Genomic DNA, 27704 nt, shown 5'->3' on the forward strand with positions numbered 1-27704 from the left:
CATGGTTAAGTTTTATAGAGTACAAGCAATGGCACGATTCCAAATCGTTACTGCTACATATACCGAAAATATAGCATAATACTAGCACTTATCATTAACATTCTTTGTCTCTGGCGAGTGCCAAGTGATATTTCTGGTAGTTCTAAATGATATTTCTGGCTAGTTCTAAATTATATTTTTGGCATATTCCAAGTATTTCTGGCTAGTTCCAAATTATATATTGCGAATTCCATTTGATATGTTTGGCGAGTTACAAACGATACTTCTGCCTAGTTCTGAATGATATTTTTGGTGAATATTCCAAATGATAATTTTGGCGAGTTCGAAAGGACGTAGCTCGAGTTCCAAACGAGATTTTTGGCGAGTTCAAAATTAAATATTTTTGGCCATGCAGTTTCAAATGATATTTTTAGCGAGTTGCAAGATAGTTTTTGGCAAGTTCTCTTAAAACTTATTCAAACTTTGTTTCATCACATTTAAATATCTTACCACTATACATGAATTTAACAGCTATAAATTTACAAATGAATGTTTAACTCTAAAGCCAACGACACTTTATAAAAGTATGCTGCATATGGAAAAATGTTTTAGAGAAATCATCATTAAATATAATTTAACAAGCATGCACACTAATAAAGCCTACTGTTATACTCATTACATTGTACCTTTTCAGACTAATAAGTGACGCCATATTATTAATAAACATGATGTAAAGTTCTATATTGAAAGTAAGCAGAAAGGTAAATAATTATATTTAATATGACCATACTGGGACAAGAGAAGCAGGTCAATCATACTACAATTATAACTCTTTTATGTTTTGTTTTGTTAACACCAGTGTTTCTATTGTAATATTGAGAATGTCAGAATTTTTTTTTATTAAAATGGGTAAACTAATATATATTTGTTATCTCAAGCTGAATATAAAAATCAACATCACCCCAAAGGAATTTTTCTCAATTTTCTCATGCAATTTACAAATTTTCAATGTTTTTAATGTTCCTGCAAACAATACAGAATTACCGAGTTTACCTCATACACATCTTATGTCAACTACTTCAGATACGATTGACATGTGACAAGGGGAAAATTTCAGCTATTCTTAGGACCGATATGTATAGTTATCATACATCTAAGATGTGTATACTTACTGATAGTATCAGTTTTTGTATATACAAAATGTATATCACTGGTAAACATATTGACTACAGATCTAAAACAATGTCATTTCAAAATGTATTTGTGTTCATTTTGAAGAACAAATATATTTAAATATATATAACCAGAGCATATCAACAATTACAAAGTAAATCTCATTTTCAATTATGCTTATCTAATATCTAAAAAGATTAAAACTGTTTATGTGTTGACAAATGTTCAACAGACTCGGCCACTACTAATCCAGTACTGTTTTATAGCCTACAGTGTAGATACACAATCTGTTTATAACCCTGCTGTCGGGAACGACATTGATGGGATTAATTAGGTAATGTAAATGAAGATGACTTGATTATCTACTGGAATTATAGGTGGCAGGATTATTTATTGAGAATTTTTGATGACTGAATTGTTGTTTTTAAACTGCACTTACAAGTTAACAGAACAGTAATTTGTTATGAACATAAATGTGAGGCATTGTCATACACGATCTACACAGTCTGATATGTTTCAATATATTCTGTATTACCCTTTTTAATTTTTCGTATAAAACAAATCTTTGTGGAATGATTGATGATATTGAGGTTTGGATGTTATACAAAACTAAAATCATCAAAAATATATGTAATTCTTCAGTGGATCGGGTAAACTTGCATGTGTAGAAAAATGTAATATATATGCATATCATAAAAAATGTTATCTTCCAACAATGCATCGCAAAGATGAGAATTTTAACATCATATAATACAACAACAAAACAGTCTCTCTTGAGTATCACAGCATTCACCAGTATCATAGCAATCATTACCAAACATTAAACATTGTACTGGCTCTCAACATCACAACACTCCAACTCAACATTATGGTCTCTCAACATCACATCACTCCAACTCAACATTACGGTCTCTCAACATCACAACACTCCAACTCAACATTATGGTCTCTCAACATCACAACGCTCCAACTCAACATTATGGTCTCTCAACATCACATCACTCCAACTCAACATTACGGTCTCTCAACATCACAACACTCCAACTCAACATTACGGTCTCTCAACATCACAACACTCCAACTCAACATTACAGTCTCTCAACATCACAACACTCCAACTCAACATTACGGTCTCTCAACATCACAACACTCCAACTCAACATTACAGTCTCTCAACATCACAACACTCCAACTCAACATTACGGTCTCTCAACATCACAACACTCCAACTCAACATTACGGTCTCTCAACATCACAACACTCCAACTCAACATTATGGTCTCTCAACATCACAACACTCCAACTCAACATTACGGTCTCTCAACATCACAACACTCCAACTCAACATTACGGTCTCTCAACATCACAACACTCCAACTCAACATTACGGTCTCTCAACATCACAACACTCCAACTCAACATTACGGTCTCTCAACATCACAACACTCCAACTCAACATTACGGTCTCTCAACATCACAACACTCCAACTCAACATTATGGTCTCTCAACATCACAACACTCCAACTCAACATTATGGTCTCTCAACATCACATCACTCCAACTCAACATTATGGTCTCTCAACATCACAACACTCCAACTCAACATTACAAACTCTCAACACCACAACACTCCAACTCAACATTAAGGTCTCTCAACATCACAACAATCCAACTCAACATTACGGTCTCTCATCATCACAACAATCCAACTCAACATTACGGTCTCTCATCATCACAACAATCCAACTCAACATTACGGTCTCTCAACATCACAACACTCCAACTCAACATTATGGTCTCTCAACATCACTACATTCCAACTGAACATTATGGTTACTCAACATCACAACACTCCAACTCAACATTGTAATGGTCTCTCCACATTACAACATTCTACCTCAACTTTGATATGGTCTCTCATCATCACATCATTCAAACTCGAACATTTTAATGGTCTCTCAATATCACTGACACTCCATTTCAACATTGCAATGGTGTTTCAACATTATGACATTCGAAATTGCATTGTTATGGTCTCTTAAAGTCGTATCATTCCAACTCTACATTGTTATGGTCTCTAAACAACATTGCATCATTCCAACTCTACATTGTAATGGTCTCTGAATATCACAGTATTCCAATTCAATATTATGGTCTATCAACATTACATCATCCCAAACAAACACTGTAATGGTCTCTGAACATCACAACTTTCAAACTCAACTTTGTAATGGTCTCTTAACATCACATTTCACCTCAACATTGTAGTTATCTCTCAACAACTTAACATTCAAAATCCACATTGCAATGGTCTCTCAACATTACTGCATTCATATCTAATATTATGGTCTCTAAACATCACTGTGCATGCATCCCAACTCAATATTAAAGTCACTCAATATCACAGCATTCCAACCCAATATTATTGTTTCTTGCAACCAAGGTCAATACCATTATACCATTTATACATGTAGAAAGCATTTCTAGGTCACTGCTATGTACCCGTCATCAAAAGGTTATATATAAAATATATCTCAATCTACAGCTTCTCCACCCACTCTAGAATTACAGTAATAAAGCATTACCTTTTCCCCCGCAACATTAAAACAATTTCATCAAAAATACAATGGTATCTTATAAACATAGTAAATATCATTTAATGGTACATAGTAATGATGTAGTAATGTGTTATTGTGCTTGAACAACAAGGTGAGTGAGTGAACAGCAGTGAGTGTTTACAAAATTGCTCCGGTCAGTGGCATAGTTATTTGAGTCGATACAATGATAAGAGGTGACTTGTATATTATCTCCATTGGTTTAAAGATGGTATGGAGTTTATTATTATCTCTGCTATGTAGTTTTTAATTTTAGTTAAATACTTAAATTAGAGTCATCCCATCAAAGAATGAAATCTGAATGACTTTAAATACTTGAATGATAGAAACCCAGGGGGAGGGGGAGGGGGAGGGGGAGGGGTATTTCTTTGAACAATACTTAGAAGTATTTAAATGTGTACAACTCAATATCTGGGCCTCATGAGCAAAGACGGCTAGACTATCCAAGTGATAAAATAACTACTGGCTTGGTGGTCAAGTATCTTCTTCTTCTTCAAGTTTTACTGATTGCTGTGAATTGAAAAAAATATTTAAAATTAAATATGTATGTACATGTATACAAAATATAAAGTATATCAATCAACCAACTTGGAAGTAAAAAAGTTATCTTTCATTTCTGTAGAAAAGTGGAGTGTAGTATAGGTTGGAATTCATTTCTCTCAATTCCATTTCATTCAATTTATTGTTTTGCATATATATATGGAACTTAATATTAAATTTGGCATCAATGTGCAATGGTTCAGCATAATATGAGCTAAATAAGATTGCTGGAAACAAGTTTTTGGCCATTATCATGATTTCGACATGACCAATAAAACTGAATTAAATCAAGACTTCGACACGACCAATAGACCTGAAATTGAATCAAAACTTCAGTAAGATATTTATCTATGACTTCTGGGTTTAATGAGCAACTGAACTGTAATAACCTATGTCTGGCCAACCAACTCCAGACCAAATATATTGAATGCCCTCACAGTGTTACCAACCAACTCCAGACCACACATGAATGCCCTCACAGTGTTACCAACCAACTCCAGACCACACATGGATGTCCCCGGAGTGTTACCAACCAACTCCAGACCAAATATATTGAATGCCCTCACAGTGTTACCAACTCCAGACCACACATGAATGCCCTCACAGTGTTACCAACCAACTCCAGATCACACATGAATGCCCTAACAGTGTTACCAACCAACTCCAGATCACACATGAACGCCCTCACAGTGTTAACAACCAACTCCAGACCACACATGAATGTCCTCACAATATTACAAACCAACTCCAGACCACACATGAATGTTTTCACAGTGTTACCAACCAACTACAGGCCACACAACGATGCCCTCACAGTGTTACTAACCAACTCCAGACCACAGGGGCTTGGCACGATTTTCCAAATGATAGTCTATATATATATGTACTATCATTTGGAAAATCGTGCCAAGCCCCTGTGCTCCAGACCACACATGAATGCCCTCACAGTGTTAATAACCAACTCCAGACCACACATGAATGCCCTCACAATGTTACAAACAACTCCAGATCACACATGAATGTCCCTGGGGTGATACCAAACAACTCCAGACCACACATGAATGCCCTCACAATGTTACAAACAACTCCAGACCACTCATGGATGTCCCCGGGATGATACCAACCAACTCCAGACCACACATGGATGTCTACGGAGTGATACCAACCAACTCCAGACCACACACATGGATGTCCCTGGAGTGATACCAACCAACTCCAGACCACACATGAATGCCCTCACAGTGTTACCAACCAACTCCAGACCACACATCACCACACATGGATGTCTATGGAGTGATACCAACCAACTCCAGACCACACATGGATGTCCCTGGAGTGATACCAACCAACTCCAGACCACACATGAATGCCCTCACAGTGTTACCAACCAACTCCAGACCACACATGAATGCCCTCACAGTGTTACCAACCAACTCCAGACCACACATGGATGTCTACGGAGTGATACCAACCAACTCCAGACCACACACATGGATGTCCCTGGAGTGATACCAACCAACTCCAGACCACACATGAATGCCCTCACAGTGTTACCAACCAACTCCAGACCACACATGGATGTCCCTGGAGTGATACCAACCAACTCCAGACCACACATGAATGCCCTCACAGTGTTACAAACCAACTCCAGACCACACATGGATGTCCCCGGGGTGATACCAACCAACTCCAGACCACACATGGATGTCCCTGGAGTGATACCAAACAACTCCAGACCACACATGGATGTCCCCGGGGTGATACCAAACAACTCCAGACCACACATGGATGTCCCCGGGGTGATACCAACCAACTCCAGACCACACATGGATGTCCCCGGGGTGATACCAACCAACTCCAGACCACACATGGATGTCCCCGGGGTGATACCAAACAACTCCAGACCACACATGGATGTCCCCGGGGTGATACCAAACAACTCCAGACCACACATGGATGTCCCCGGGGTGATACCAAACAACTCCAGACCACACATGGATGTCTACGGGGTGATACCAGACAACTCCAGACCACACATGCACACATGGATATCTAAACAGTAATCCAAATAGACAGGTATGTTTCAATACGAACAACGAACAAGATTTAGACAATACTGAAAGTTAAAAGCAATACAGTAACAAAGGTATTACTACAATCAGGTCAAAAATGTCCGGATTGTAGAAAGCCATAATGTCCACAGTTTGAATATACTTACAGGAAGAGCACGTGACTTGGTTTCTATGGGGAGAGTCATATACTTACAGGAAGAGCACGTGACTTGGTTTCTATGGGGAGAGTCCAGGAACAGACAGCTGCCATCAAGCCCAGTGATCCATACACCCATACAGCCGCCGTCAGGGACTGATCAAGTAGTACCTGAAGCAGGACATCACCAGTATAGTGTGTGGCGTGTCAGTGACTAGTACATTGTGTAGGTACTGGTGGACAACCGTCGCCTTCATCAGATAAATCACCAGACTGAGTGAAGCTTTATACCTAAAGACAAATTTATTTGCCATTTGTCTGAGGAAGATGACTAAGGGTTCAGTTCTACCTTAATATTCACTGAAACCTTCAATGAAGAGTGCTGTGTTTATGTGTGAAAATATGGAATGTCTAAAACCTAATATGGATGACTGCCAAACAATGGGCAATCTGTAAACAAGAGGCCCAGGGGCCTTAACGGTCATCTGACTCTAAATTAAAACCCTTATATTATTGTAGTATGCATTCTCTGTAGCAAGTATATAGTGGCACTGTTGGCTATGGTGGCCATCTTGGATTTCTGACCGACCCAATAAATAATAACACTTGGTCTGGACCAACTAAGGATAATTTCTGGTAAGTAAGAGCTGAATCCAACCGGTGGAATTTGAGAAGAAGTTTGAAATAGGTGTTGTTCATGAAAACCATGATTGCGCAATCATGTTACAAAATGGCCGTCATTGCTGCCATGTCAAAGTTTTTACGAGGCCGAAAAAAACATCAACACTTAGTTTGCCCTCCTTCCTTAACATTCTCACAAATTTCCAGCTCAATGACACCAGCGGAACTGGAGAATAAGTTTAAAATGTGTTTTTTAAGATTGCGGATATGGCGGCCATCTTGGATTTCAGACCAATCTAAAAAATAACAACACTTGGTCGGGATCATATCAGGAACAATTCAGGCAAGTTTCAGCCCAACAGCACTGGTGGAACTTGAGAAGAAGTTTAAAATGTGTTTTTCAAGATGGCGGCTATGGCGGCCATCTTGGATTTCAGACCGACCCGAAAAATAACAACACTTGGTCACAATCATATCAGGATCATTTCAGGCAAGTTTCAGCTCAATAGCACTGTTGGAACTTGAGAAGAAGCTTAAAATGTGTTTTTCAAGATGGCGGCTATGGCGGCCATCTTGGATTTCGGACCGACCCAAAATATAACAACACTTGGTCGCAATCATATCAGGATCATTTCAGGCAAGTTTCAGCTCAATAGCACTGGTGGAACTTGAGAAGAAGTTTAAAATGTGTTTTTCAAGATGGCGGCTATGGCGGTCATCTTGGATTTCAGACCGACCCAAAAAATAACAACACTTGGTCGGGATCATCTCAGGATCATTTCTGGCAAGTTTCAGCTCAAAAGCACTAGTGGAACTTGAGAAGAAGTTTAAAATGTGTTTTTCAAGATGGCGGCTATGGCGGCCATCTTGGATTTCGGACCGACCCGAAAAATAACAACACTTGGTCGCAATCATATCAGGATCATTTCAGGCAAGTTTCAGCTCAATAGCACTGGTGGAACTTAAGAAGAAGTTTAAAATGTGTTTTTCAAGATGGCGGCTATGGCGGCCATCTTGGAATTCGGAACGACCCGAAAAATAACAACACTTGGTCGGGATCATCTCAGGATCATTTCTGGCAAGTTTCAGCCCAACAGCACTGGTGGAACTTGAGAAGAAGTTTAAAATGTGTTTTTCAAGATGGCGGCTATGGCGGCCATCTTGGATTTCGGACCGACCCAAAAAATAACAACACTTGGTCGGTATCATCTCAGGATCATTTCTGGCAAGTTTCAGCTCAAAAGCACTAGTGGAACTTGAGAAGAAGTTTAAAATGTGTTTTTCAAGATGGCGACTATGGCGGCCATCTTGGATTTCGGACCGACCCAAAAAATAACAACACTTGGTCGCAATCATATCAGGATCATTTCAGGCAAGTTTCAGCTCAATAGCACTGGTGGAACTTGAGAAGAAGTTTAAAATGTGTTTTTCAAGATGGCGGCTATGGCGGCCATCTTGGAATTCGGAACGACCCAAAAAATAACAACACTTGGTCGGGATCATCTCAGGATCATTTCTGGCAAGTTTCAGCTCAAAAGCACTAGTGGAACTTGAGAAGAAGTTTAAAATGTGTTTTTCAAGATGGCGGCTATGGCGGCCATCTTGGATTTCGGACCGACCCAAAAAATAACAACACTTGGTCGCAATCATATCAGGATCATTTCAGGCAAGTTTCAGCCCAACAGCACTGGTGGAACTTGAGAAGAAGTTTAAAATGTGTTTTACAAGATGGCGACTATGGCGGCCATCTTGGATTTCGTACCGACCCAAAAAATAACAACACTTGGTCGGGATCATCTCAGGATCATTTCTGGCAAGTTTCAGCCCAGCAGCACTGGTGGAACTTGAGAAGAAGTTTAAAATGTGTTTTCAAAATGGCGGCTATGGCGGCCATCTTGGATTTCAGACTGACCCGAAAAATAACAACACTTGGTCAGGACCATCTCAGGAAGATTTCAGGTAAGTTTCAGCTCAATCCCACTGGTGGAATTTGAGAAGAAGTTTGAAATGTGAAAAGTTTACGCACGGCGCACGGCGCACGACGACGGACGAAGCATGATGACTATAGGTCATCCTGACCCTTCGGGTCAGATGACCTAAAAACGTATATCAGTGACACGATAGATAATCTGGTCATGATCAATACAGATTAAAAGAGATTGATGAATAATATGTGAGAATCAACAAGTCTTTAGTACTTGTACTTTTCAAATTCAAGTATGATTCAAATGTGTCATTATTGTGTACCATTTAAATATGCTATCAAAACTTGTTATGTACCATTCTATGTAAGAATTCAAAATCCTCACCAAGTCTTATTAGACTAGTACACCTTAAGTTTCAAATGTGTAATCAAATCATGTATTCCAATAAAATGTGTCAAAGATACTAGTGCACCTTAAAATTGTGTCATCAAAGCTTGTGTACCATTGAAATGTCCCATAAATGTTTACTATTATAAAGTGTACCAGTTGAAGTGTGATAGAATCTTGCAGGTCCTCATTAACCCTGGTTACTTTTCAATGTTTCATCTTCCAAAGGGATCTTACCTATACATTTTTGTGATTTTAAGATTTTTTATTTAAATCTTACCTGTGCCACAAAAGGGGTAAGCATTGCACCAACTCTTGCCCAGGCCGAGGCTGTCCCAATACCCAGGGTCCTAATAGTTGTAGGGTACACCTGTAATTTATCTTACTGAATTTAAATGCCATTTCCTTTACATTTAACTAAGCAAATCACTTATCTGTACTTTAAATGTAAGGATAAATATTGACACATCATTAAATGTTACAATCTCAAATTAAATTTACATGATTGTATTAGATGTAGAATTTGAGATCAATGCTTTTAAAATTACACACAAAAAAAAATGCAATAGAAATAATCTGTAATTATATGATATCAAACATTCCTACAAACTGCCAATTTTTTGAAAATGTTAAATGTAGTTACTGTGAATTCAATTATTAATACAACTTTTGGTAACAGAATATTGAATCCCATGGAAAGCGATCAAATCTGCATTAAATCTTGCTTTAAGCAGCTGAGTCTGAGGCTTAAAAGTCTTGTCAGATGAAGATTAGAGCAAGCAGCAACAGAAGCTTACCTCGGCTGTGTAGATATAGACAAAATTAAAGTTTGCTGCGGAGAAGCCTCTCACTAACAACATCACAGCAGTGAGGACATTTTGAGGCATATTTATTTGTAGTAAAATAAAGAAAACTGCACATCCTGCCAGATCTATTGCCCCAGTCTTACGCCGCCCTATGATGTCAAAGAGAATCATATTCACAGGAAGACCTGAAAAAAAGGTTGATCTCTATCAGCCACAGGTACATTATAAAAGTTACCAGTAACTATATACAGCTGTACTGTATATAATTTGTACAAGCTTTCTATCATCTAAATTTAAAATTACAATATATATTCTGTGCAGTCAAGTTAGACATTTTCATGACAACACAAAGGCTAGTGTTCAGCTACCTAACATGCCCCAGACATCAAAAGTCCTCAATTTACAAGACTAAATAACAGCAAAAGCAGAAAGAGCTGCTCTGAACTCAAAGCTGATTTTCAAATGACAGGTTTTAATTTAGGTGTTTAAATCAGTTTCTACAATTGGCCACAATAACATCTTTCCTTCATCCGCAATCACATCTTTCCTTCACAAAATAACAATCCTGCAACTAGACGATCCTTTGTGCCCAATAAAGTTTAAACACCTTCGTTATTATATCACTGCCAGTAGGAAATGAAAAGCCTTTCCTCATACTACGTAACCGTGGTAACTACTAGCCACAATATACCGCTCAGCTTGAGAGGTAATCTCTCATTTACCAGGGTTACAACTAAACCTCACCTACACCTCTCTGCTCAAAAAGTGTCCTTCTCTTATTATGAAATAAATAATAATTGCTTTATCTTGTATAAATGCAGTGTAATTGAGATGTGGAAGAGACAGAAAAGGCCAAGCAAGAAAGTACCATTCCAATAAAGTGACAGAGCAAAAATATTAAATCAAAACTTACAAATGAATTCTCCAAACGTTGATATGATCATTGTGATGTAGTCGTCATATTTCAGGAGGTTACATGCGCAGTTCCCTCCCCCTGAACACAAAAAATGGATATATATATACAGTCTGACAGAGGAGACTTTTGAATGATAATCATTACATTAATAATTTATATCAATATGCACAGATTACATTTCAATGTGGACTTATACCAATGAATAGCAAAAAGTAAAAACTATTTTTTTCCTTAAGTATAATATTGCTTACAGGCTTACAGATTTTACTAATTCCCTGTGGGTATTCATTATAATTTATTTATATTCATCAATAAATTATTCAGTTTGTGTACTACTTACAACAATAAATATAACAAACAATATGATTTATTGATAATATTTTTTTCATTCTCTTTGCAATGTACATACAATGTACTTAGTATATAAAACCAACATAATCAAGGTTCACTTTATAGTGAGCTTTCTCGAACTGAGGATTCAGTAGTCTCTATAACTCAGGATTCAGTAGTCTCTATAACTGAGGATTCAGTAGTCCCTATAACTGAGGATTCAGTAGTCCCTATAACTGAGGATTCAGTAGTCTCTATAACTGAGGATTCAGTAGTCTCTATAACTGAGGATTCAGTAGTATCTATAACTGAGGATTCAGTAGTCCCTATAACTGAGGATTCAGTAGTCTCTATAACTAAGGATTCAGTAGTATCTATAACTCAGGATTCAGTAGTCCCTATAACTGAGGATTCAGTAGTCTCTATAACTAAGGATTCAGTAGTATCTATAACTGAGGATTCAGTAGTATCTATAACTCAGGATTCAGTAGTCTCTATAACTGAGGATTCAGTAGTCTCTATAACTCAGGATTCAGTAGTCCCTATAACTCAGGATTCAGTAGTCTATATAACTAAGGATTCAGTAGTCTCTATAACTCAGGATTCAGTAGTCCCTATAACTGAGGATTCAGTAGTCTCTATAACTGAGGATTCAGTAGTCTCTATAACTAAGGATTCAGTAGTCTCTACAACTGAGGATTCAGTAGTATCTATAACTCAGGATTCAGTAGTCTCTATAACTCAGGATTCAGTAGTCCCTATAACTCAGGATTCAGTAGTCTCTATAACTCAGGATTCAGTAGTCTCTATAACTAAGGATTCTGTATTCTCTATAACTCAGGATTCAGTAGTCTCTATAACTGAGGATTCAGTAGTCTCTATAACTCAGGATTCAGTAGTCTCTATAACTGAGGATTCAGTAGTCTCTATAACCGAGGATTCAGTTGTCTCTATAACTCAGGATTCAGTAGTCTTTATAACTCAGGATTCAGTAGTCTCTATAACTCAGGATTCAGTTGTCCCTATAACTCAGGATTCAGTAGTCCCTATAACTGAGGATTCAGTAGTCTCTATAACTCAGGATTCAGTAGTCTCTATAACTCAGGATTCAGTAGTCTCTATAACTCAGGATTCAGTAGTCTCTATAACTAGGATTCAGTAGTCTCTATAACTCAGGATTCAGTAGTCTCTATAACTCAGGATTCAGTAGTCTCTATAACTCAGGATTCAGTAGTCTCTATAACTCAGGATTCAGTAGTCTCTATAACTCAGGATTCAGTAGTCTCTATAACTCAGGATTCAGTAGTCTCTATAACTGAGGATTCAGTAGTCTCTATAACTCAGGATTCAGTAGTCTCTATAACTGAGGATTCAGTAGTCCCTATAACTCAGGATTCAGTAGTCTCTATAACTCAGGATTCAGTAGTCTCTATAACTGAGGATTCAGTAGTCTCTATAACTCAGGATTCAGTAGTCTCTATAACTGAGGATTCAGTAGTCTCTATAAACTCAGGATTCAGTAGTCTCTATAACTCAGGATTCAGTAGTCTCTATAACTGAGGATTCAGTAGTCTCTATACTAAGGATTCAGTAGTCTCTATAACTAGGATTCAGTAGTCCTATAACTAAGGATTCAGTAGTCTCTAACGGATTCAGTAGTCTCTATAACTAGGATTCAGTAGTCTCTATAACTAAGGATTCAGTAGTCTCTATAACTCAGGATTCAGTAGTCTCCTTATACTCAGGATTCAGTAGTCTCTATATACTGAGGATTCAGTAGTCCCTATAGACTCAGGGATTCAGTAGTTCTCTATGACTGCAGGATTCAGTAGTCTCCTATAACTAAGGCATTCCAGTAGTCCCCTATAACTCAGGATTCATAGTCTCATAACTGAGGATTCATAGTCTGTTCACTGAGGATTCATAGTCTCTATAACTCAAGAATTCAGTAGTCTCTATAACTCAGGATTCAGTAGTCTCTATAACTCGGATTCAGTATCCCTCTATAACTACGGTTCAGTATCCCTATAACTGAGGATTCCGTGTCTCTCTAACTCAGGATTCAGTAGTCCTCCTATGACTAAGGATTCAGTAGTCCCTATACTCAGGATTCAGGAGTCTCTTAGACTGAGGATTCAGTAGTCTCTAAACTGAGGATTCAGTAGTCCCTATAACTCAGGATTCAGTAGTCTCTATAACTCAGGATTCAGTAGTCTCTATAACTCAGGATTCAGTAGTCCCTATAACTGAGGATTCAGTAGTCTCTATAACTCAGGATTCAGTAGTCTATATAACTGAGGATTCAGTAGTCTCTATAACTCAGGATTCAGTAGTCTATATAACTCAGGATTCAGTAGTCTCTATAACTAAGGATTCAGTAGTCTCTATAACTCAGGATTCAGTAGTCTCTATAACACAGGATTCAGTAGTCTCTATAACTCAGGATTCAATAGTCTCTATAACTGAGGATTCAGTAGTATCTATAACTGAGGATTCAGTAGTCTCTATAACTCAGGATTCAGTAGTCCCTATAACTCAGGATTCAGTAGTCTCTATCACTGAGGATTCAGTAGTCTATATAACTGAGGATTCAGTAGTCTCTATAACTCAGGATTCAGTAGTCTCTATAACTCAGGATTCAGTAGTCTCTATAACTCAGGATTCAGTAGTCTCTATAACTCAGGATTCAGTAGTCTCTATAACTCAGGATTCAGTAGTCTCTATAACACAGGATTCAGTAGTCTCTATAACTCAGGATTCAATAGTCTCTAAAACTGAGGATTCAGTAGTATCTATAACTGAGGATTCAGTAGTCTCTATAACTCAGGATTCAGTAGTCCCTATAACTCAGGATTCAGTAGTCTCTATCACTGAGGATTCAGTAGTCTATATAACTGAGGATTCAGTAGTCTCTATAACTAAGGATTCAGTAGTCTTTATAACTAAGGATTCAGTAGTCTCTATAACTGAGGATTCAGTAGTCTCTATAACTAAGGATTCAGTAGTCTCTATAACTAAGGATTCAGTAGTCTCTATAACTAAGGATTCAGTAGTCCCTATGACTAAGGATTCAGTAGTCTCTATAACTAAGGATTCAGTAGTCTCTATAACTGAGGATTCAGTAGTCTCTATAACTAAGGATTCAGTAGTCTCTATAACTAAGGATTCAGTAGTCTCTATAACTCAGGATTCAGTAGTCCCTATGACTAAGGATTCAGTAGTCCCTATAACTCAGGATTCAGTAGTCTCTATAACTCAGGATTCAGTAGTCTCTATAACTAAGGATTCAGTAGTCCCTATAACACAGGATTAGTAGTCTCTATAACTCAGGATTCAGTAGTCTCTATAACTAAGGATTCAGTAGTCCCTATAACTGAGGATTCAGTAGTCTCTATAACTCAGGATTCAGTAGTCCCTATGACTAAGGATTCAGTAGTCCCTATAACTCAGGATTCAGTAGTCTCTATAACTGAGGATTCAGTAGTCTCTATCACTGAGGATTCAGTAGTCTCTATAACTCAAGATTCAGTAGTCTCTATAACTCAGGATTCAGTAGTCTCTATAACTCAGGATTCAGTAGTCTCTATAACTAAGGATTCAGTAGTCCCTATAACTGAGGATTCAGTAGTCTCTATAACTCAGGATTCAGTAGTCCCTATGACTAAGGATTCAGTAGTCCCTATAACTCAGGATTCAGTAGTCTCTATAACTGAGGATTCAGTAGTCTCTATAACTGAGGATTCAGTAGTCTCTATAACTCAGGATTCAGTAGTCTCTATAACTCAGGATTCAGTAGTCTCTATCACTGAGGATTCAGTAGTCTCTATAACTCAGGATTCAGTAGTCTCTATAACTCAGGATTCAGTAGTCTCTATAACTCAGGATTCAGTAGTCTCTATAACTCAGGATTCAGTAGTCTCTATAACTCAGGATTCAGTAGTCTCTATAACTCAGGATTCAGTAGTCTCTATCACTGAGGATTCAGTAGTTTCTATAACTCAGGATTCAGTAGTCCCTATAACTGAGGATTCAGTAGTCTCTATAACTCAGGATTCAGTAGTCTATATAACTGAGGATTCAGTAGTCTCTATAACTCAGGATTCAGTAGTCTATATAACTCAGGATTCAGTAGTCTCTATAACTAAGGATTCAGTAGTCTCTATAACTCAGGATTCAGTAGTCTCTATAACACAGGATTCAGTAGTCTCTATAACTCAGGATTCAATAGTCTCTATAACTGAGGATTCAGTAGTATCTATAACTGAGGATTCAGTAGTCTCTATAACTCAGGATTCAGTAGTCCCTATAACTCAGGATTCAGTAGTCTCTATCACTGAGGATTCAGTAGTCTATATAACTGAGGATTCAGTAGTCTCTATAACTCAGGATTCAGTAGTCTCTATAACTCAGGATTCAGTAGTCTCTATAAATCAGGATTCAGTAGTCTCTATAACTCAGGATTCAGTAGTCTCTATAACACAGGATTCAGTAGTCTCTATAACTCAGGATTCAATAGTCTCTAAAACTGAGGATTCAGTAGTATCTATAACTGAGGATTCAGTAGTCTCTATAACTCAGGATTCAGTAGTCCCTATAACTCAGGATTCAGTAGTCTCTATCACTGAGGATTCAGTAGTCTATATAACTGAGGATTCAGTAGTCTCTATAACTCAGGATTCAGTAGTCTCTATAACTCAGGATTCAGTAGTCTCTATAACTCAGGATTCAGTAGTCTCTTTAACTGAGGATTCAGTAGTATCTATAACTCAGGATTCAGTAGTCTCTATAACTCAGGATTCAGTAGTATCTATAACTCAGGATTCAGTAGTCTCTATAACTCAGGATTCAGTAGTCTCTATAACTGAGGATTCAGTAGTCCCTATAACTAAGGATTCTATATCTATAACGTACCTTCATTTTTAGCATTGTGGACTTGGAGTATTTCCGCACTAGCTAGGACCATGCCATAATAGGAGAATGCCGTGGCAAACCAGAGTAACCACACCTGAAGCGTAGTTTTCCTGTACATTGGCGAAAATAAATCCCTCATTTTTCCTTGCTCAGTCTGTAGAATTTTAAAAATTCATGATTATCAAATGGTACAAAATCAAAAATGAATGTTCCTCCTGCTTTGATAAAGATGGAACTAAATATAAACCTAATTATACAGTAACATTGTGAAAGTTTTTTATGTCAAAAACATTCAGGTCAGTGACCTATATATAAATAAGGACTACTTAGTTCTAAAGATACACAATTATACTTATTAAAATATCTACATTCACACTGCAGTGTCACTATACATATATTTTCTATTTTGGGTTATATAGTACTCTGGCTCTAAATGGGTATTGATGAATAATTGTATTCAATGGAAACAATGTAAATGATGTTTGGCTCTCGTTTGGATGATAGATCATAAAAACAAGAAGTACACATAATTTTATGTGTCTCCTGTCCCACTTTGTCTATATCTTTAGCATTTCACATGTTTGGGTATTTAAGGATATATTTGAAGAGATGAATGAAATTCATTGATTTTCTTCTAGAAAGTCCAGAAATTTGAGGATCAAACACAAAAAATACAAATATCGTAGAAATGCTAATAAAGATGTATTTCATTCATCTATATACATCCCACAATACACCTTTAAGTTTTGTTGCTCTTAACATAGCTTGCTTTTATAGTATTATGTAAGACACAGCCTAATATGCAAGACCTAAACACAAAACCTTAATATTGATATTTTTCCAAGACCTAAACACAAAACCTTAATATTGATATTTTCCAAGACCTAAACACAAAACCTTAATATAGATATTTTCCAAGACCTAAACACAAAACCTTAATATTGATATTTTCCAAGACCTAAACACAAAACCTTAATATTGATATTTTCCAAGACCTAAACACAAAACCTTAATATTGATTTTTTCCAAAGTCCAGAAATGTGAGACTATTACCCCAAAAATGAAGAAATCCTACGTGTCACCTTTCCGACATCTGTCATAGGCTACACAAAACTATTCCAATTTAAATCTACTTCCTCAGGATTTACTTACAGTTATCTCCCCTTGGCCACATATAATAAATGTAGCTCCTTCCCGTTCGTCTACCTCTTTGTTTACCAAATTATAGGTTAAGTGTCAGGTGTTTAACGTACCGATGTTTATAATACAGATGTAAGTAGAACTGCTTTCCGACATCTGTCATAGGCTACACAAAACTATTCCAATTTAAATCTACTTCCTCAGGATTTACTTACAGTTATCTCCCCTTGGCCACATATAATAAATGTAGCTCCTTCCCGTTCGTCTACCTCTTTGTTTACCAAATTATAGGTTAAGTGTCAGGTGTTTAACGTACCGATGTTTATAATACAGATGTAAGTAGAACTAACCACAACACTGCTGATGAGGCGGCCCTCTGGTATAGTAGCACTGTTAGTCTTGGCAGCTTTCTTCAACACTTTGATAGCCTCTTCCTTCCTTCCAGCTGCCACTAAATATCTGGCCGACTCTGGGAGCGACTAGATAGACATCAAACAACAGTAAGACCAACTTCCTCATTTTTTAAATACGACGTGAGCAAGGATATTAAAATCTCTAAATACACATTAACATATTTTGAAAAAAGCATCTGTAAAATGAAAGTTGCTACAGCAGTTTAGGAGGCCGTGGAGTGTGATGTATTATCTCATAGAAACGTTCCGCATCAACAAACATACCACTACATACAGGGTGTTATACACTGATTCACTGAAGTGAGACTGTCACAGGAACAGAAATATCTCCCGCTCAGTAAAAATCATCCAAAAGAGATCAATAATTTGACAAAAGGAAATTAAATTCACGATTGTACTGACCTTCATGACAATGCAGATGATGAAGCTGGGTATTGAGGAGATAAAGAGGAGCCACCGCCAGCCCAAATTAGGGAGAACAACAGCAGCTGCAATGATCTCAAATGATGTCCCCATCGCCCAGCTGATCTACAAACATATAGATTTTCGGGTAGAAAATCTCAAGGCAAGTACTGGACAATGTGTAAAGTTGTTTGAATATAACACACTATGTCACCATTAGCTGAACATGTTGGTGTTTTGGGTGAAGTAATATATCTTCCAAATATCGATATCAGCTTATAGCGATTGTTAAGACTTTTTCGTTTGTTACAAAAGAAACGGCTGGTTTATGTTAGTACTTTTTGCTCTTTGGGCAAGTAGACTGTGCATTGACCCTACCATTAATGTGTTTTCACCATTTCTTTTTCAATATATCGTTGTTTTATTCTTGTCACTTACCTGTGTTAAATTTAGCAGTTTTGCTCGATGATTCGATGGTAAATATTCTGTAAGTATAGCGAATCTAAAGTAAAGAAAAAAAACAGGGTAATGCCATGTGTTTTATCGTTAATTTCCAGTTCACAACTACACATTATACATGTAATTACATATCGTAACTTATTGATCAGATAGAAAACAGGTAACAAACATATGATTGGATGAAATTTAGATTACACAAACTAAGTGTAACAGAGCGTATGATTGACTAAATTTATAAATCACTACCTCCGCTAGGGATCGAACTCGGGACCACTGGCTTACTAGTCTTACGCTCATCCGATTGAGCTAAAGAGAAGATCTCTCTAGCCGAGCGGTATATTGCGTCTAGTATTTACCAGGGTTACATAAGTATCCAGTATGACAATCAACATGTCCATATTACTAACACCCTGACACAACCTGCTAATCAAAACTATGGTCCACTTGTTGTAGCCCCACAAGACTTCTCTTTATCGATGCATCTGGACCTCTGACCTGAAAAATGACAGCCCATCTTCCCATGAGCTGGCCCTGCTGGACCACTACATAACTACTAACCCCTGACCTCTATCTCTTGTTTGACCCCTGACCTCTGGCTACAATTTCCCCAACTCCACAAATAGCTTCCCAAACATGTGCACAGTACTTACATTGTATTGATTCTTCCAAACCACCATTTACCCTCCTGATACCTGCTAGGACCTCCATCTCTTGACCTCTGACCTCTATATCCTGTTCCCAGACCTCTATCTCCTGACCTTGACCTCAAGATATCCCCCCCCCCCCCCCCCCCCCCCTTCACCTCCACTTACGCTTGTGGTGATCCTGCCAGACCACCTCCAACCAAGCTCCTCAGTATCAGGATCCATATATAGGAAGGACTAAAGGTCGTCAGCAGTCCAAAGTAGCCAATCCACAGGCTTACCATGTACAATGTCTACAAAAACAAAGGTCAAAGGCTATATATCTATATGTTTTGCTGACCCACAGGCTTATGGGTGGCCATTTTAGGATAAAATACAGGAACTACTTAAGTGCAAAAAAGCCAAATGGACATTAAGTGCTTTTGACACTTATATGCAAAAGATTTTCACTTAAATGCCAAAAAAATTATTTGCACTTAAGTGCAAAAAATATGGAGAGGTTTCCGACAAGAAATTCACCTACTGAAGTAATTTTGGACTGTTCCAAAATGACAGGCAATGATTGGTCGACCAATCAGCAAAGTTCTATTAATTAAGTATCGACCAATCAAATTGTGCATACTATCGCAGTGTGCCTAGTGATGCGTAATCAATGTCCGTGTTAATCTTGAATCTGGCACGTAGTAAGGTATACTTATTTGCATCAAGGCCTGTCTATTTTTAAAGTATATATTTTCTTTTGTATATAATTATTATACTAAACACTTTATTATTGTAGAATTTTCTGTGTTTATTACTGGAATCTACACCAAAGTGTGCTAATTACTTACCTAGACATGTGCCGTAACGATACAGTAATACAGATTCACAATCTAAATGAACTACTTAAAAGAGAAAGGTGGAAAAAAGTCTCTCATGAGGAAAGTCATGTCACGATGTGTATGGAGTAAATCTTCACAACAAACTAAATGTCATGGTTTAATTTACCATAGGAGAAAGGCATCTGGAAAATGCCATATAGAAATATCCCGTTTGACATGCATGAGGTCACCGGCCCTACCAAGGGGATTTTTGCAGGCACTCCGGTTTCCTACCACTTAACACTTTTTGCAATCTCCTACTCAGGCAAACAGGTACAACAAATATAATATCAGACAAGTATTACTTACAGTTCTGCGACCAAACTTGTCCCCCATGGCTCCCCAGATTGGTGCTGTTATACCCATACCAATGAACACAACCTGCAAAGTTATCAACAGAATTTTTTTTTTAATTCAAAAGTGTTGCTCATGACATAGGGATAATTGAAAGTCATCACTCCTGTGAGATTTACACAGAGACTTATCAAAACCCTGTGTGATGTAAATAGAGACCTATCAAAACCCTGTGTGATGTAAATATAGAGACTTATCAAAACCCTGTGTGATGTAAATAGAGACCTATCAAAACCCTGTGTGATGTAAATAGAGACTTATCAAAACCCTGTGTGATGTAAATAGAGACTTATCAAAACCCTGTGTGATGTAAATAGAGACCTATCAAAACCCTGTGTGATGTCAATAGAGACCTATCAAAACCCTGTGTGATGTAAATAGATACCTATCAAAACCCTGTGTGATGTAAATAGAGACTTATCAAAACCCTGTGTGATGTAAATAGAGACCTATCAAAACCCTGTCTGATGTAAATAGAGACCTATCAAAACCCTGTCTGATGTAAATAGAGACTTATCAAATCTCTGTCTGATAAACGTAGACAGAGACATCTCAAAATCATGTGATGTAGACAGAGACTTCAGAATCTAACAGAATCTTTTACCCCCTTGGGGTCTTAGCCTGATGGGGGAAGGTTTTTAAGTTGCCACACACAAGGCTTACCAAGAGTTTGGTAGCTTAAGAATCTTACCCGAGGGTTGAGATTCTCTGTCTCAACCCTGTATGTATCAAATATTGTTGTTACATCAATGCAAGAAAATGTTGACATGACATGATTGAATTGTTGCAACGACATCATATTTTTTAAGAATGTGCAAAGAGCTTGTGTAGCTTGTCTCAACCCTAAGGTGAAATCTCAAATTGGTATAGCCCTTTCCAAAACATTAGGTATCCCCCTTGTCCCCTGCGAGCGCTGTTACCCAAACTACTTCCGGGAAGTGCGACGCCATGTGGATATATAGCGATGACCAGGGTAAGAGAAAGAGACTTCTCAAAACCTTGTGTGATGTAGACAGAGACATCTCAAAACCCTGTGTGATGTACAGACATCTCAAAACCCTGTGTGATGTAGACAGAGACATCTCAAAACCTTGTGTGATGTACAGACATCTCAAAACCCTGTGTGATGTAAACAGACATCTCAAAACCCTGTGTGGTGTACAGACATCTCAAAACCCTGTGTGGTGTAGACAGACATCTCAAAACCATGTGTGATGTAGACAAAAACATCTCAAAACCGCGTGTGATGTAGACAGAGACATCCCAAAACCAAGGCTAGGATTTTTTATGAGCTTGTCTTTACTACTTCAACATATTACAGCAAACTAATCATCAATATTAGATGTAACATGTTACAAAAATGACCATTGTTACTCAATTGTGGTTACACAGCACAAAACAATGACAGTATCAATGAGAATTGTGAGGTTTCAAGAATTAAGGATGGTGAAAAACATCCTTTCAGTACAATTATTTCAGCGGGAAAATGAACATTTTTCAAAGTGCTATTTCTGCGTCTTTTTTCATAGCACGACCCTAAATCCTGCACATTTCGTTTTGGTGAATCATGCTCTTTGATATACAATGACAAAATATTCATTTTTATCTTTTTAAATTTTTGACTTTGATTTGACCTCGTGCTGGAACCTTGACCTGGACATATTTTCTGATAACTTGTTACAGAGAAAAGTTAGCCCTGGCCATGAACTACACCATGCACTGAGCATGCAAGGAACAGAACAAAAGACAACGAACCTGATTCAAGATTTTTTTTTTTTTTTTTGATTTTTTGAATTCTGTGACCTTGAATGAAGGTCAAGGTCAATGAAAAGTGATAACTCTTGTAGTCACTCTTACATGCTATTGTTGTGCCAAATATCAAGTTTGTATGTGTATAGATTGAAGGGCTAAAACATTTTAAGTGTATTTTTGCCTGATTTTTTAAATTTTGGCGGGGAAAACTAAGAAATTTTCAAAGTGCCATTTACTGAAGGAGATCGAGGCTTTCATTTGTGACCAAATATTGTCCCCATAGCGAGTTTTTGACCTTGACACATTCTCTGATAGCATGTCATAGAGGAAAGTTAGCCCCGACCATGATCTACATGACACACTAAAATGAAATAGAATAATTGTTTATGAAGTTATGGTTATGATCGTTCAAAAAAAATCTATATTTAGATTTGTGACCTTGACCTTTGAAATCAGGATCACAAAATGTTAAGGTGAACACTTTTCTTTACCAGGTAATTACTTAATAACCATAACAATACCGTATATGTGTTATATAGATAGAATGAATGATGAAACGGTTACCGTGGTGATGAGAGCCACTTGATATTTTTCAAGTTGCCACTCACATCTTAGGACAGGTGATAAAACGGCCAGTAACATCATTTCCATGGCATCAGCTGCCTAGAAACAGAAAAAATAATGGACTTTATATGATCAGCTACCTAGAAACAGAAAAAATAATGGATTTTATATGATCAGCTACCTAGAAACAGAAACAATTAATGGTTTTTATATGATCAGCTACCTAGAAACAGAAAAAATAATGGATTTTATATGATCAGCTACCTAGAAACAGAAAAAATAATGGATTTTATATGATCAGCTACCTAGAAACAGAAACAATTAATGGTTTTTATATGATCAGCTACCTAGAAACAGAAAAAATAATGGATTTTATATGATCAGCTACCTAGAAACAGAAAAAATAATGGATTTCATATGATCAGCTACCTAGAAACAGAAAAAATAATGGATTTTATATGATCAGCTACCTAGAAACAGAAATAATTAATGGCTTTTATATTATCAGAGATCAATATTACTGTAGATAACTTTATAGTTGCTTTTCTCCATCTAGTTTTAGTTAAATTCAGATAAAAATCAGCTGTTTTCCATAGAAACAGTGTTCAACATAGTTAATTAACAAATCAATGTAACAGCTGATTATTATCAGATTGCATTATAAGACACAAATATACATTACATAAACAACATCTGTCACCCTCAATGGCAAATCTGGGGAAATGTCTTAAGTTTAAAAGGAGTCAAACAAAGAACAATTACTCTGCTAGTAAACGACACTTGGTCCTTTATTCTTTATGCAATCCATCATAATTCAATGCATTTTTAACTTGTAATTTTAGAAGGAATTCTTTCATCAATAAAATTCTGCTAGGATTTGTAAGGATTTTGATTGTAAAAATATCATTTATTACAGCGAATATTGAAGTGCAACAAGAACAAAGCTGTTGGAATTACAATCCACAAAACTTGACAGAAGCCAGAAGATAAATAGCATTCAGATGTGTCCCCCTATTCTCAAGGAAAATGACAACAAGCTCACTGTAAACAATCCGCAGATTAAAAACAGCTTCAACTGGAAAAGTCCGAAGCCGAGAGAGTCTATAGCCTCCTGTACGGTGAATGTTGGTCCCGTGAAGTCTTCCTCATTATCACTACCAGCATCACGCTGTATCAAAGACACCACTTCTAAGTCTGCAATACAAAAGAAATTAACAATAAATACAATATCATAATTTTATAGTAGAGTTTTCTGTATGTGAATCATTACACTCTTGTCAGAATAAAAGGAAATCTATGTATTTTTGTAAAACACATGTATATAAGATAGAAAAACACTCATAACAGATATTATCAGATAATTATCGACATTTGCAGCTTTATTATTTTATTAAACTTTTCACATAGTTTATAGTATGAATAGCAATGATGTGTCATTCATTTGTAACAGATATTTTTTAAAAAGGTTTTAAAACTGAAAGTTTTCTTTTACCTCCATCAAGTTCATCTGATTCATCCTCAAGGTCGGATATTCTGACCTTGGAGTATTTAACAGCATGTGACCTTTGCCTGGCTCTATGGTCATCATAGTAACTGTCGGAGTCCGATAGCAAAGTCTCCATGGAAACCGAGACTTTGACTTGCACACAGCAAGTTCAGTATGTCTTTCCACACTTGGTTACATGCTCTACTTCAGTGATATTGGCTAGAAACTACAATGAGAGAATACATTGTTAGTTCATATATGTCAAAGTAATTTTTCACATTTCTCTTCCTCTTTCATTTATAAGTCTGTTTTTTCTACGGTGTTTAGTAATTAAGGGTGGAACACAAATGTACATTCCTCCTGTGTTAACGCTGCATGTTGACAATGTGAATAACTTAAATATGTCATTTTGGGAAGCGACATGGTAGCTGAACCTGACCTAAAAAATAGACAAGCAAGGAAGCAAAATTAGAGAAACTTCATTGATTCCTTCCTATTGTATTCTAGCATTTCTGCAATTGAATACTGTCATATTGCTAAATTGTCCCATTCAGTGTAAGGAAGTAAGATTATATTATGCACAATTGAGTTCGGGTGCCTTCTTGAGTCGATATAGTGGTAGGTGCATTTAAAACAAAGGGGAGATGAGTTACTGGAATGTTGCTTGTTATAGGAGATTTAACCTTTTCACAATAGCCAAGGTCATCAAAGGACAGGTGTCATGGAGACACCAACAACCACGGTTGTATGTGGACAGATGTTGATTATGGAAACAACTTCATTCAGTGTCAACTATTAAGGACATGCATTTGTCATGGAGACATCGAAAGCCAGGGTCATCTGAGGATAGGTGTTGATCACAGAGACACCAACAACCATGGTCATCTGAGGACATGTCAGGTGTAGGTCATGGAGACAACTACAGTCAGGGTCAACTAAGGACAGGTATTATTTGTCATGGAGACACCTACAACCATGGTCATCTGAGGACAGCTGTCAATCGTCAAGACAACTACATTCAGGCTTGAGGGTCAATTTTTTTATGCAGTTGTCATGGAGAAACCAAAAGCCAGGGTCAACTGAGGTTATGCAGTTGTCATGGAGACAACTACTCCCCGGTCAACTGAGAGCAGGTGTCATGGAGACACTAACAGCCAGAGTCATTTGCGGACTGGTGTCGTGGAGATATCAAGAGAAGACTAGCACACAAAGAAAGAGCAGGCAGGAAAGAACAGACAAAATGATACCAAGTGTTAAAATGGAACCTGATGCTGTCTAAGACTGGTGTATCAGCAATATCCTAACGTTTGAAATATCATATTAAACATAAAATTTCAAGGTTTTGGTTTTGTTTTTGTTTAACGTCCTATCAACAGCCAGGGTCATTTAAGGACGTGCCAGGTTTTGGAGGTGGAGGAAAGCGGGAGTACCCGGAGAAAAACCACCGGCCTATGGTCAGTACCTGGCAACTGCCCCACGTAGGTTTCGAACTCGCAACCCAGTGGTGGAGGGCTAGTGATAAAGTGTCGGTACACCTTAACCACTCGGCCACCGCGGCCCCGCGGAGTGCTGTTTTAATGTTCATATTATAATAAGCACATATAAAGTCTAACAATTAATCACTTATAAACAGTATCTTATGTCAAGCTCACTCGGAATGTTAAAAACATTCTTCTTTGGTAGATATGTGTAGGTATTATTGACAAACACTTGTAATTTTGTACAGTTTTGCTCTGTTGTTGAAAAGTTGTACCCCAATCAACATTTTTGGTAGCTTGATACCTTTTAAGGATATCACATAGTCCCATAGCACATGCATTTGAAGGTTTATATCATAATATATAACATTTATAACCAGTTATCAAGTACAATATATGTTATAAGTGGAGCCTCAAATAACATGAATATTAAATCTACAATTAAAAACAGTGATATGATCCTTCGATGGCATAAAGGTGTGAAATAAAAAACAAGGAAAGCACATTTCTGCAGAATGCCATGACTGGAAACAGACATTATCTGGTCTTCAGTGTAATAAATTATAATACAGGATATACACTGTACTTCCTGTGTCAAAGAAGCATGCACCGTCATGCAGCTGAGTTACAGAGACCATATTTAACACTGCATGTACCTAGTTCCAGCCACATTTACTGCCCCGCAGGCCGCTCCTTTTACGGTAAACATGTAAATTATAGGACAAGGATACCACAGTGTACAATAATAAGTTTCCCTAAGTTTAATAAAAATATGGGGTAATGGATAAATTAGATAACATGTACACTATATACATGTATATGTGCTTTAATAATAGGATTTGACCATGACCAGCTACATCAATACCAGTGAACATATATCTATGGCCCATTAGTGAGTTTGCAGTCTGATCAACATGGAAAATATTTTATCAAAATATCCCCTTTCGTTAACAGTTAGACTATATGTTTATGTTTACATAAAATCAAAAACTTGCAAAAAGTATGGAAACTGGAAAAAAAATCTGCATTTTATAATATTACGACAAAACGCATTCAAAGAGCTGTAAAATATAAGGAATAAGACCTTTATCTAAAATAATCACAAGCACGTGAACAGTATTCAACATGCTGGCGTAATGCATGCAACAGTCTGACAGTTCAAGGACTGAAGGAAACCGGCTTGACAGCGCTGTCTAAAAGTAATGTAACTGTGAAGTGCATCGCATGAGTTCTATTCTGTAACGACAAAGTATTGATACAGATGATATACACACACGGAAATGTAAATCCTGGCTTCAATCAGTCTTATAATATATTCCACCTGTTAAAGTTTTACCTGTAGTTTATCCACGTCGAATGTAAGACCGGAAGTGAAAACGGTCAGGCTATATATAGGGCGCATCCCCCTACTGAGATTGTCCGTTATAACACTATAGATGGCATCTCTTTTCTAGGGTTTTGCCAATCAGTTCAGAAAAAAGTAGGACATTTCTTTATTTCAACATGATATTACAATTACTGAATACGTGTACAATTAAGATGACATATGGCAATTAAAGCATAAGTTATACTAACAATTATGATCCCAAAAAACAGGATATGGAAGGGAGATAACTTCAATATGTTGCGATGAAAAAGACCACACGTTCTATCACGAGACATTTTTACTTCACTTTTTTATACATTTTTATTTTCTCCCCAAAAAATAATGGATTTTATATGATCAGCTACCTAGAAACA

The 27704-nt window shown here is 37.2% G+C and overlaps 1 protein-coding gene across 1 annotated transcript; it reads right to left on the minus strand.

The window, feature by feature from the left end:
* On the minus strand, positions 1-27384 carry LOC117333328 (putative transporter SVOPL). The gene is made up of 15 exons (XM_033892574.1): positions 27301-27384; positions 24493-24712; positions 24043-24194; positions 23001-23099; positions 20640-20711; positions 19639-19763; positions 18806-18869; positions 18368-18493; positions 17903-18031; positions 16413-16566; positions 11169-11249; positions 10247-10440; positions 9730-9819; positions 6574-6687; positions 1-4278 (listed from the first exon to the last, which is right to left on the minus strand). The coding sequence occupies exons 2-15, from the start codon at positions 24620-24622 to the stop codon at positions 4243-4245; spliced, it is 1566 nt and encodes a 521-aa protein (XP_033748465.1). The 5' UTR covers positions 24623-24712; positions 27301-27384; the 3' UTR covers positions 1-4242.
* Positions 27385-27704: the final 320 nt, after the last annotated feature.

Source organism: Pecten maximus, chromosome 8 (assembly GCF_902652985.1).
Source record: "Pecten maximus chromosome 8, xPecMax1.1, whole genome shotgun sequence".
Lineage (NCBI taxonomy): Eukaryota > Metazoa > Mollusca > Bivalvia > Pectinida > Pectinidae > Pecten > Pecten maximus.

Excerpts from the sequence above, each read along its gene's own strand:
- LOC117333328 (XM_033892574.1), bottom strand. The coding sequence starts at position 24,622 with ATGGAGACTTTGCTATCGGACTCCGACAGTTACTATGATGACCATAGA. Across the intron at positions 20,712-23,000 it reads AAGTGGCTCTCATCACCACG|GTTGTGTTCATTGGTATGGG; the intron begins GTAACCGTTTCA and ends ATAACTTTGCAG. Across the intron at positions 10,441-11,168 it reads AACGTTTGGAGAATTCATTT|GTCTTCCTGTGAATATGATT; the intron begins GTAAGTTTTGAT and ends CCTTTTTTTCAG.